The sequence below is a fragment of the Macrobrachium rosenbergii genome, chromosome 41 (assembly GCF_040412425.1).
Source record: "Macrobrachium rosenbergii isolate ZJJX-2024 chromosome 41, ASM4041242v1, whole genome shotgun sequence".
NCBI lineage: Eukaryota > Metazoa > Arthropoda > Malacostraca > Decapoda > Palaemonidae > Macrobrachium > Macrobrachium rosenbergii.
Genome location: NC_089781.1, coordinates 55355535 through 55369267, shown reverse-complemented (window position 1 = coordinate 55369267; position 13733 = coordinate 55355535). Strand labels below are relative to the sequence as shown.

Below are 13733 nucleotides of genomic sequence, written 5' to 3'. Positions count from 1 at the left end.
ATCTTTACTAAGTTCATACCCCTTCTGTTTCTTCTTGGCCTTCCCCTTATTCTACTTGCTTTAATTTTCTCCCTTGTCCCACCTTTTACACTATCATCATCCTCACCTTCCCAACTATCTTCTCCTTCCAGTGGAGAACCACCTCGAACACTTTAGGGAACTTTTTTTTTTTTTATAGCTCCCTTACTCTTATCCTCCTCCATTCCTTTAGCTCCATCCTCAAATCCTTTCCAAGCATTAGCTATTTTTCTATCCATCAATTCACCCATCTCTCTTCATTCTTTCTAATTGTTCCCTTGAGGCACTTACCATAGCAACCACCTGTTCCATTTGCCTACTGACCAGCTTCCCCCCCTCCGTCATCCTAACCTCACCCTCCATGTTTCATCCTTCAGCCACCTTGCCAACAGTCCACACTCCTCCCTTTTACTTTACTTTGGACAGGCCCCATGTTGGGCGCCAAAATTATGTTAGGGCTTACCAAAAGAGAAACTGTGGATGATGACCCAAAGTATGAATAGAAGGTTTACAAAAAAAACTTAGTTTCTTAAAACTAATGTATTATCTAACTAATCCCCAGTCTTACAGAGACGCATTAAATTTGGGCCCCTTCACAGCACGAGGCAACCCAAAATAACAACAGTACATATGTATAAACAAACAAATACAAAATTTCAGCAGTGATATTTTATCATTAGCAACAATCACTTTCAACCCACACACACACACACCCTCAAGCACACATCAACTACCTTAATTTATGCAACTAAACTACAAAAGCAGTTGACACATATATACACAGTAACTTGCCATTTATAACATCAGGGACTTCAGCATGCAACAGAATAAAATAAATCAATACAGACAAAACAAAATCTTCAATACCACCTGCCTATGGACTCAGTTCCTCACCATGTTCAAAAAATCACTGCACAGCCACCAGATTAATATACTATTCTGCTACTTTTGTTCTCAAAGAGAAAAGCCTTTAAGCAGTTCTGAATACCAAATGTCAGTTATCAGTTTTCTGTAGCATATTCCTTACTCAATACCTGCATCAGCTAAATGAAACGATGAAGCTTTCTTTATTAACTTCACTACAAAACAGCTACCATAAAAAAACTTGTTAGTTAGGGTTTTCCCTTATATCTGGGCTAGGAAGTCTTATCTTCTCCTTTTGTTTACAGTACAGTACTTGAAGAGATATCAACTTTCCTCTTCTCACCACTAACAGTTTATATTCTTATAATCTAGCCAACTCTTCATCTGTGACACTCAATGGGTTGGTTTCATGAATGAATTAAGGGTGATACTGCCTTTTGGTAAGCCTTTTCCGATAACCAGGACACTGCTTACGCTGCTCCACCACCTCTCTTATGCAAGCAGAACAGAACACATACGGCCCTCTAAACAGGGTCTTCTAACAAAAGTAGTCGTCAGACAAAAACCAACTTCACCAAGGCAAACTTCAAGACTTCTGCATGCACAAAACAAACTTCAAAAGGGGAAAAGTTCGTCAGGGGACCTTTCACTCATTCACTCCTGAAAAGCAACAGGAAAAAAAAGAGCTTTTACAGCTACCACAAAAAAATCATCTAAACAAATAAACAAAAAACTAAGCATTAAAAAAACATACAATTTCTAAAACACAAACCACTGTCTTTTTGGAAACTTACCTCAACATGGAACTTGGTTTTACTTTGCTTTGTTTGCAATACATTAAATTTTGTATTAGAATTATAAAGCACTTAGTCCTATTGTCACAGTGGGGACAATTTCTCCTGAACCAAATATGAGAGAACCTTCTTTTCTGACCTGTCTTTAGAATGTCAGAAAATCCCAGTGTTGAGTTAGGGGAGCATACACATTAGTGTATAGGAGCATACCTTCATATCTAAAAATAGTCCTTATCTTCTGTTTTGGACCATTGGTTATGGGCTTTAGTCTCAGGCACAGGACTCACTAGTATACTCTAGGAGATAGTCCTTTTTCCCTATAAGGAGTCCCCAACAAGTCTCACTACAAAGACCCTTACACCCTGCTTTGGATCCACTGTCTGGTGACAGTACTTTCCAGGAAGGATCACACAACAGGCAAGAATGTTTAATAGCTTTTTCCATTTTAAAAGAGTTTTTAGTTAGCATGTCTGGTAGCAGATGTTTCTCTGGCTGCACTAACCAACCATCCTCAGCCAATGTGTTAGTCAGCCAACTTTAGCAGTAGGTCAGATTCATCCCGAATAATGGAATTTTTAATTTTAAATTAATTAATTGGATACTTAGTTACTGTTAAAGTGGAAACCCACCCAACCTCCCCATATCTTAGTGGGTGGTCATGAAGAATTCTGACATTAACGTAAACATTCCAATGCCACTTGGTGGGAAACAGGTGATTACAGACAGTCCATCTGGGACAGCCAAGCATTATTCTCATGTTTATTTGAATGCTGATTGAACCCAATGGCTTAAAGATGTAAGCTAACTTTAACAGTAGGTAAGCATCCAAATAATTTTATCAAAAAATTTTCATTGTGTGACGGTGTAAGTTATGTGTACAGTAGTTGTAAGACATATATGTTCTCATAATTAGTGTACCATCAACAGAATTTTTACAATTTGAAAGGCTCTCATGTTTCTAAGTGATGGATTTTCGTTATCATTATGATTTCTTTTGATTACATAAGCATTGTATAAATATTATAGAATTTATATTTTATATATTTTCAGTATTATGATCAAAAGAGCACAGGGAAGGAAGAAATTTGGTATAAAAAATTTCAAGACCCGTTTCTTTCGACTCACTACTCAAAGTCTTTCATATTCTAAAACCAAAGGTAAGTCTTTTTAAATATATTGTATATTTGTTTTTATCTTGATTATCATTTAATAGTTTTTGTATAGTGTTATCTAAGTGCTTCTTTAATTGAATTAAATTGAAAATTTCGCCTAGTAATGCAGAGAATAAATTACATTTGCTTCAGGCCATTTATTCTTCAACCCCATTCAAAGAAGGGCATCTAGGTGCAATGAGATAGAATTTGAAAACTTAGAATTCATTCCTAGTTTCAAATAAATTTAATTAGATTTGAAATTTACTTGGTGAAAATTTTGTGAATTCTTTTGCTTAGATAAATTTTATTTCTCAATAAATATGGGAAGATATCACAACTTGAAATGGGTTCATATTTGAAGGTAATGAAAGCTGTCATTATAATACCTGATGGATGGAACACTCAAGAATTAGTATGGATTCAAGGAGTATACTTTTTTAGGGTAGGACTATCAGCAGGTTATTTGGTACTGTTGTTCTTAGAATAATCTGATCTCATTATCAAACTGAAGCTGATCATATTTGTTGCCCAGTCGAGAGGAACTTTCATTGCTTGCCTGATACTACAAAGTCGGGACGTCCCATCTGTTGGTAGCATTGATAATGACCGCATCAAAAGGCTACTGGTAGTTCATATCTGTACTTACTCACCCTGTATTCTCTCTCTCTCTCTCTCTCTCTCTCTCTCTCTCTCTCTCTCTCTCTCTCTCTCTCTCTCTCTCTCTCTCAGGTCCACAGCAAAACGTAAGTTTTACCCAAATTTATTTATTTGACAAAATCTAACATAACCAGATTGCAAGAAATAAGAGATGAAATAAAATGGAATATTAAAGTTCCCAAAAGATCAGTCACATTACTGTCTATCATATTTTAACTAATTATTGTCTTTACACCATAACTCACAATAGGTCAAAATAAGTCAAAGTCCAGTACATCCCCAATGAGTATGTCTTCAACCTCTTTTTCAGCGAAACTTCTGAAGTCAAATAAATCCCTTATTAACCCAAAATGCATAAAAATAAAGATATGGGAATTCCTCCCATGTTACTTATAAAGTACACGCAATACACTACGTGCTTGAAAAAAAAGACAATATATAAATGAAAAAAAATCTACAATTTGGGAGACTAAATGTGGTTCGTACATCCAAATAGCAATGTTCACAGTCTTAATGGATAAATTTTGAACCACAAAGTCTTCACTGAAGACTTTTAATAATGTTCAGTGTTGGTCTTTGAATGATCCTTTTTCCATAATTAATCCCTTCACACCCTGGGACTCTGCCCAAAAGAAACGCATATACACACATTTCCACCAGAACCTGGACATTTCCAGCGAAGGCACTCACGAAGTCATGTGACAAGTTCCCACATCTTGAGAATACATGATGTAACAATTTTACTTAATTAGGAAATGCGTCAGATAACAGCTAAACAACCTCTCAAGGATTTTCGGAAAGTTTTCCTCCACACTTGTTAATTAAACATCTACTGTGTACAGTAATTCATAACATACTTGTGACCTATAAGCCTTTCAGGTGCTTGGCCACGCAAAGTGCTGCCCCCAGCACTAGGGAAATGGCAATTATTAATTTCCAGATTCATGCACCAAATGGACAGCCACACCCCCACAGGCTGATCTTCAGGCGAGGGTTTACTCACATAATGCTTTTGTGCACGACAAATACTCCACTTCACTCAGAGTATGACAACCAGTGCCCCTATCACCGATAAAATAGCAATGAGGAAGTACTGATTGGGTACAAGGAAAGGTTCGTCTTCCGGCATTGGAGGAAGTGGTGGAATTGTGGCAATCACTTCCCTTAAAGGTGGCACCAAAACAACTTGATGTTCCCCATGAAGATATGAGTAGTAGAGTTGAAGACACACTTGCCCAAAACTGGAAAACTTAGCGTGACCAGTCTACATGCCGCATCAGAGACGGGATCCTCGTAGAAGAAATGTATCCGATGAATTATGGAACCTGGTGGAGACTTCACACCGCCCACAGAACACCGTGTTTTTGCTCGTGTTGGAACATTGGAAAGTCACAGTCAGAAGGAGCCTGGTTATGTGCTAACATCATCTCACATCCTAACCAGTCAGCATTTATGAGAGTAAAGGTACTACTGTTGCAAATATATCTATCATGAACTAAAACACATCCTGACTTATAGTTAATAGCCAAGGATTGAAACTGGTCCCCCAAAAGGTACATAGTCTCCTCATTATCCTATACTATTACTGAACCATTAAAACCACTAGGGGAAGGTCACATGATAAAGCTATGAAACGATTTCAAGTTACTAAATGGAATTTCCACAAGCAACCCCCTATCAGATACACTCACTTTTAAAATACTGTAATAGCAATACAAATTCTCCCCAGTAAAAATTATCTGAGAACTATACAGAAATGCTGCATTCATTAAAGTCGATTCTGAAGACCCAAGAGGTAAAATATCTCCAAAAATTCTTCCCTGAGAAGTGGCAACCACCGCATTAACCTGTATTTGAATTTCTGATAATAAGGATACCGCTTCTTTCTCAATATTCAACAAGGTGGTTTGACAATGAGACAAAGCTTATCGTAACATGTAAGTGTTCCCCATCCTATCAACTGTGACCAATAATCCATTTAAAGATGTCCTTAATGTCTCAAAACCCTCTGGGAATTTCTCATTAGTATCTCATAAAGTCATCAAAGTTTTACCCTGGCTAGCTAATTCTGCCGATACCTGTTCAATTCTCATCAAATTAGCAGTTGACATACTAGCAATCGATCCTATGACCATAACGGCTCCAATTAACAATGGCGCAGCCCTCTTACTCCTTTTAGAAGAAACCTGAGAAGTCAAAGAACCTAAATTTGGAAGCCATGTTAAAGTCTTCTTAATCCTATCCTGAACCCTAACAGCTGTAGCATTAAGTTCGATTAACCAACCCTGTAACGGATCAGACAGATTTCGTCCGGTATTCATCTCACCCAATAAATTCCTAAGCAACTGAACTGTATTGTGGGATGCTTCAAGCTCAATCCTTGCCAAACCTATATCCACAAACTCTATAATCAAAGATACTGCATCAGATGACAACCACACGTCATATTCTTCTTCTATAATAACACCTGGGCCTAACCTCACTACAGAATTAGCCCATGCCATGACCCCCAAAGTCATGAGCAGATGAAACTTCAGCATCTAAAAAAAAAAAAAGAAACCTATAAGTTACCAGATCTTGAAAGAAGGAAAAAAACAAAAAAAAGAAACCCATATATCTATAAAACTCTATGGTATTTTGCACCTGATTTAACTAAGTATTGCAACACACAAAAAAAACTGAACTCGGACAGTTAAAGATTTGTATAATTCTACGGACCGATGTCCTCCTCAATTGAAAAAACTACCAGTCACGCCCCTTTAAAACCCATTAAAAATAAACAGAGAAAAAAAATGATCAGAAACAACAGTACATCACAGGAATTAACCATAAGATAACATTTATTTTCACAAAACCCTATCTCCCACAACAACTTTTAACTCTATCTGGCTTTGCATTGCTCCTGTCAGCCATATCCTGAGTTTTCACTTCAAGATTCTTAGCAAGACATACATATCTCTCTTTAGCAGTAGAGACTAGCGATTTCACTGTATCATCACCTGATGGAATAGGCAATAAATCAAATGTGCCCTGCACGGGTAGCCAAATAGCACTTCATTGTGAGACATTCCAATGGTCTTACTGAACATAGAATTGATGCTATGCTACACCTGTGGAATATATCGATACCAATTTACATCATTGCCCCTCCAGTAATTCTGAGAGCTTCAATTACCATTCTAATTGCCCGTTCACATAGCCCATTAGCTTCTGGTCTATAGGGAATAATAGTGACTTTCCTAATGCCCATTACATCCGCATGACACTCTAATGTCTTGTTCACAAATTGTCTCCCATTATCTGTAATCAGCACCTCTGGAACCCCATAACGAAAAATATATCCATTAAAGAATGAGACTGCCACCTTCTCTGCTGTTTTATGCTTCAAATGAAAAATCTGTACGAACCTAGTTAATTCGTCAACAACCATCAACAACAGGTGACTATGACCATAACTAGAGTCACAGAAATTGGATAACAGGTCCATATGGACCCTAGAAGATGGTCTACTGGGAAAAGGAAATGAACCAGTTTACAAGAAACGACCCTCGATGGCTTACACACATTGCAAACTGAACAACCTCTCATAAAGTCTTCCACTGATTTGAGCATATTCTTCCAAAAGAATTGTCCCCGTATATTCTGATGTCTTCTCAATACCCAAATGTGGACTGCCAGACCTACTGTGAACAATATCCAGAACCTTAGGTACTAAACTCCTAAAAACAACTATTTGCATTGTATCACCCTTATCCTCACTATTTCTCAGTCTGTATCTAATCTTCCTAATTAACAAATTACTGTCTAATTCAAGACCTGCAAAAGGCAACATATAACCCTTCCTAACTAATTCCCCTCTTAAGAAATGCTTTTGTGTCTGCCTAAATCTCATCCTCATCAGATTCTACTAAGCTAATATCCCAGTGTATGCAGTCTCCAGATACATAACATACATGAGTACCATCTGCATCAGAAAAATTTCTACTAAGGGCGTCTGCTACAACATTACGTCTACCCTCTATGTACCTAAGCTTGGCATCAAAATCGCTGATTGTCAGATACCACCTAGTTCTTTTAGAGGAAAGATCTGGCATATTGAAAAGATCCAACAATGTGACCCGTGAGAACCTCTACTTGATTGCCCATCAATAACATCTTAAAATGAACCAAACTAGACACCACTGGAAAGGCCTCTTTGTCCACTACCGACCATAGCTGTTCATTACTACCCCGTGTCTTAAACTTCCGACTGTAATATGCAATCGGATGGAGTCTTCATCAAACTTCTGCATAAGGCAGGCCCCTATACCATCGTGACTGGCATCTGTCACCAACGTGAAAGACGTTAAAAAATCAGGAAATTTCAACACTGGGGGATTAACTAAGGCATCCTCAATATTCTGAAAGGCTGATTGCTGCACATCATCCCTCAGGACATCTGTTAAAGGAGACGCTAAAGTAGAAAAACCTTTCACAAACCTACAAAAAATCCAGCCATGCCCAAGAAAGACCGGATCTGTTTCTTATTTTTTGGAGTAGAAGAATCTACTTTATCCTCGTTCACTTTAGCACCCTTCTTAAAAATAACATGACCCAAATATAGTATGTGCTTCTTCAGAAAATTACACTTAGCCTTAATAACCTGCCTCCTAGCTGTAAATCTGCTTCTGAAAATCCACACGTCCTCGACAATAGCAACTGAATTATCTTCAACAAAATCGACTGCATAAGTACCCTTCTGATAATTCCGAACTGAGTCATTGCAATTTAGCAACCCCCATTATAACACTTCCTACCCACAGAAACATGTTCAGAATCCACCCGCAAACTCTCATGTACACCCAATCCATTATGGTCATCCACTCTACAGTGACCCTGCGTTTATCGTGGGAGATAGGTTCCAGGACCAGCCGCAATACGTGAAATTCTGCGGGCGAAGTACGAACAGCATATATATTTATTTAACGTGTACAGTATTTGGACATTTTAAAACCCTCCCTGTACTCTTAACAACCCACCCTTTACTCTATTAATAACAGGGACAACTGTTAAGCAATATGACTTCAGTAGGTAAGTTTACAGTACCATATAACAGGGGCTAATTTACTGTGGTAAAGTAGCTATAGTATATGACATGATTGGCAAGCTTTAAATTTTAAAGAATCCAGTATACATACAGTAATAATATATACAGTAATACAATACAGTATCCATGTTACTGTACTGCATTACATGTAATACAGTACAGTAACACTTAAGATAAAAAAAAAAAATAAAGATTGTTACTGTACTCACCACAAAAGAAGTTGAAGTAAAACTTGAATGAAGATGGTGATGAATTTGCTGCGCAGTAAAAATGATGACGATGAAGGTGATGATGACTTTTACTGCGCAGTCAATGATTGTATTTTATGTCTCTTCAGACGGCGGTGCCATTTCCTGGGGCACCTCTTCCACTTCTTCCGCAGTTTCTGAAAGTGTAACCGTAGTAGCAGCAGCAGGAACTGGCTCTTTTTTGCAAGGCTGCAAAAACATTGTGATTGGCAGTTGCTACCGCTGCTTCTTTTTCCGGTCGAAGAGCATCTTGTAGGGGGCCATGACGTCGTCAACCATGTTGCAGAATTGAACCGATTGAACCATATCGTCGTCCCATTCCTGCAACCGCTCTTGCAGTTCCTTAGCCAGGTTTCAGAGCCCGGCGAGCCGTTCCAAAGTCAAGCCAGTTTGGGAGACAACTTCTGTTTCTTGCTGCGCTGCTTCTTCTTCTTCGCTCGCCGACTTCGTCAGCTCTTCGAGGTCTTCGTCAGTTAGCGGCTGGGAGTGGCAGTCTAGAAGTTCGTTGACGTCGCCTGTGGTCATGTCTGCAAAGCCCTCACCTCCAAGGATCGCAGCCAACTGCACAGCTTTCTGTACTGCTGAGTGTTGGATTTCGGCAGGTGTAAATCCTTTGTCGTTGTAAACAACCTTGGGCCACAACTTCTTCCAGCTGGCGTTAATGGTGGCAGGCTTCATTTCTTCCAATGCCTTGTGGATATTTTGGAGACATGTAGCAGTTGTGTACTGCTGCCAGTATGCCTTCAAGTTGAAATTGTCGTCTTCTTGGCCGGCATCCACGGAAGCAACCAGGTTCGCCAGGGCATTCCTCGTGTACAGGGCCTTGAACGCCCTAATAACTCCCTGGTCCATTGGCTGAATAAGTGACGTCTTGTTGGGTGGTAGGAACCTGAACCCCGAACGACAGATCAGTAGCATGGCCACCAGCATTATCCATAATGAGAAGGACTTTGAATGGCATGCCCTTTTCTGCTAGATATACCTTCACTTGCTGGATAAAACACTGGTGGAACCAGTCGGAGGTCAGCATCTTCGTTATCCAGGTCTTTGGATTGTGCAGCCAATGTACAGGCAGCAGATTCTTGTTTTTGTTTTTTAAAGCCCTTGGGTTTTTAGACTTGTAAATAAGTCCTGGCTTCAATAAAAATCCCGCAGCATTGCCACACATCACGAGGGTCACACGATCCTTGTATGCTTTAAAGCCAGAAGCTTTTGCTTCCTCTTTGAACAGGAAAGTTCGAGAGGACATTCTTTTCCAAAACAAGCCCGTCTCGTCCATATTAAAAACTTGTTTCGGGCTGATATTCACCTTCAGAGATAATCTTCTTGAAGATTTCATTGACATATGTATCAGCAGCGACCCTGTCAGCCGAAGCAGCCTCGCCATGCAAGGAAGCACTTTCTAGGCCGTAGCGTTTCTGAAACTTTGCAAACCACCCTTTGCTAGCAGAAAATTGCAGTTTCTTACGTGGTGAATGACTGGACGTCTCTGGTTGCGGATCATCTATGTCTTCTTCATCTTCATCTGCTTCTTTACGCTCGCCACTGTCGTCCTCTGGTTCCTTATTGGTGAAGGTCTCGTACAGGCTCCTAGCCTTTGTTTGGATAATGTTCGTATCCAAGGCTATGTTCTTCTTTCAGCAGTCGGCTATCCACACAGACAAAGCAGCTTCCATACGGACGATAGTTTTATTATGAACCGTAACCACTCTCTTCGCCGACTTGTTAAAGGTGATGACAGCTGTCTTCCTAATCTTCGCCTCGTCCTTGTAGATGTAGCGATTGGTGGATTCGTTCACGCCAAAATGGTGGGCTACAGCCGCGAACTTTCTCCCTTCCTTCAACATATCGAGAAGTTTCACCTTTTCAGCGATCGTCATCATTCTTCGATGGCGTTTAGGCTCAGTACCAGCTTGGAAGAAGCAGCACGCTTGGGAGCCATTGCAGTGGATGAAAATTGGAGCAAAGTTCAACAAAAACCACAAAAAAAATCACAGCACAGCGTAAAGAAAACCGTTCGGCGAGAAAGCTTGAAGCGAAGTGGCCGCGAGAGAGAGACAAGGGGAGATGCTGCAGGTTCTGAGCATCAGTCTAAGCACCAATCACAGGCCCGATTAGAAATCGGGAAGCTGTGATTTGTCGTCTCCCTCCCATGCACCAATCACAGCCCGTGTTACAACGCACTTAGTCACCGAGATGGTACGCTTTGTGTTTTCCCAACAATGGAACATGCTGTAATGTACTGTATAGGCATCACTTTCCATTGATAGGCATCACTTTCCAGATGTTTTTTTTTTTTGTCATAGGAGTTACAAGTGCAAATATCTGTTTTTTTGCTATTTTACGCTTGTTTTGTTGTTCTTAGACTAGGAAATACTATTTATTATTAATATTTTAATGGATTTAATGAGAAATTTTGGGTGTTCATATATCGCGATTTTTCTCCAGAAAATCTGCGCTATATTTTCCATTAATATATATTAAAAGCTCTGCAAAGTCGTGAATTCGCGATAATCGAATCACAAAGTAGCGAGGGGTCACTGTACTTACATCCATTCCCTCGTAAGGCACAAAAACACCAGGTACTCCAACAGTTATGTCACACACCCCTCTATGAACCGAGATTTTGTGTCTCTGACACGCTGGATGACCCAGGAACAACGTATTCCCCAAAGCAGCCCCTCGTATAACCAAAAATGTTTCTGTAAAAGTTCTAACCCCAAGAGATGAATTCACATCTACATAACCCAAAACCTGTAACATATTTGCTTGAACATCACACACTGTCTCTTTAGCAGGTCTCAAAGAATGATCAGAAAACATCGATCGGAACAACTCATAATTCATCAAATTAATAGAGGCGCTTGTATCTATAAAAATATTCACTTCAACCCCATACCCAGACCCTTTTACCACTGGCTTTGCTTCTGAGGGTTCCCCCAAAAGACCTGTATTACAAGAAACAACCCCTTTTATCTCTTCCCTTTTTGCTGCTCGGTCCACCAAAGATTTTGTCGGCCCCTAGAGGCTCCCAAAAAAACCCCCTCGAGGAGTTCTCCTACCTGCCAGGCCAGCACTCTGAGGTGTGCTTCTAGACTCATTCTGTTTAAGAAGCGGGCAAAACCTCCAACCATGATGTGCAGACTTGCAAGTGCCACAATATTTCACCCTACAAAACTTCTTAGTATGGCCCTGCCTATTACAATTATGACAACACCCTTGGGATCATGAACTCGCAGAAGTCTTATCATCCTCTGTCTTGGCACATAACCTCAACTGTGGAGTCAGAATTACTTTATGTATGATGCTTCAGAATAGCCGCTGAAGATTTCGGCATTCCATCCAAAAAGGAGCTATCTTTTGTTGGGCATTTCGACATGTGCTTACAAACTTGAGAGAACAGTAAATTCTCGTCCGACCCCCTTTCTGTTTCCTTGTCGAAACTATTTACGATAGCATCAGGGACATCATTCAGGATCCACGCATATTACAATAGTTTCTCAAGATTCTCTATTGTAGTAGAGCCTCCATTTACCCAACCAGAATTTCTCAACTTCTTCGAAAAATCCATCGTAGCATCAAAACATTTGGCACTAAACGTGACCAGAGAGTCATGGCCCTTATGGACCTTGAAAAGAGATCTGAGATCTCGAGCTGCATCATCAGCTCCAGCTGTTCCATATGATGCCCTCAAAAAATCCTTACGATCGTCCCAGGTCCTGTCCTACATTTCAAAAATTGATGACTCCGGCAACGTTGTCCAGTATCCCCTTTACGTAAACTGAGGAAGCCTTTTGCTTCATTGAAAGCTTCCACCCCATCCGTTATTTTCTTGGCAACTAAAAAATTTGACACCCCTTCCAACAAAATTTCGAGGGGAACTGGAAGAACACCATCAACCAGCCCGGGAAAAGGGCGAACTCCGGTGTGTACGGATGTAAATTTGTGCAACATTGTCACTTTATCCTTTCTTCGTTAGCCTCCACCATATTATCGGAACGAGAACCCTCCAAATTCCAAGAACTTGACCTGACCTCAACTTCATGTAACTCCCAAAGGTACAAAGAGAAAGGAGGAAAAGAAAAAAAACAAAAAAAGCTAAGAATTCAGCAAACTCCCAACACTAATGCAAATGCGAACCACTAAATTAAATTCTAAATTCCAAATACGAACAATGAAGTAACCCTAACCACAGATGCGAACCAAAAAAAACATTCTAAACGCCAAATGCGAATGATGAAGCAGAAATACTTCAGTCCGCCCACACAAAGAAAACGAGCTCGCAGAGGGAACAGGATAACAGTAGGATAACTGCGTCAAAATGCTCTCAGTGATGTCACCAGATCGTCACCATTCACTAACAAAAAATATGCTGACCCACTCACAAAGTAACAGAACTCTCCCTTAATTAGCCCACATTACAAGTAACTAAGAAAGAATAAAAAAAACCATAGTAACACTCACGTAGCCCCTTCTCAGAACGATGTCAGCCAAAATACGTAACTAACCTGAAAAAAGACTTAACATGCATCTCGCACTCATGACACACAGGTTCACGACATACTAACTCAGTAACAGTGCACAGCCGTCTTGACTGCAAAAAACTGCTTCAGTCATCAAAGAGAACACATATACCAACCAAAAAGACACACCCTGTCTCTTAACAATCTTGATTTCCTCATAATATAAATCTCTTCGGAGCGCACCTATACACTATTTTACCAAGTTTAGTTAGCTGCTAAGCCACCAAATATATGTTGCCCTGTTGAGAGGAAATTACATTGCTTACCTGTTACTAAAAATTCGAGACGTCCCACCTATTGGTAGCATTGATAGTGACCGCATCAAAAGGCTCCTGGTAGTGCATATCTGTACTTACCCTGCATTCTCTCTCTCTCTCTCTCAAGTCTAC

At 39.9% G+C, this 13733-nt stretch overlaps 1 protein-coding gene across 6 annotated transcripts in view; it reads left to right on the top strand.

The window, feature by feature from the left end:
- The window catches only part of RasGAP1 (Ras GTPase activating protein 1), a 933257-nt gene that overhangs the window by 647261 nt on the left and 272263 nt on the right, over positions 1 to 13733 (top strand). For all 6 annotated transcript variants that reach the window (XM_067084371.1, XM_067084369.1, XM_067084372.1 and 3 more), the window contains one exon: positions 2727 to 2833. In XM_067084371.1, the coding sequence (XP_066940472.1) occupies positions 2727 to 2833 (107 nt within the window). The remainder of the gene's footprint in view (positions 1 to 2726; positions 2834 to 13733) is intronic.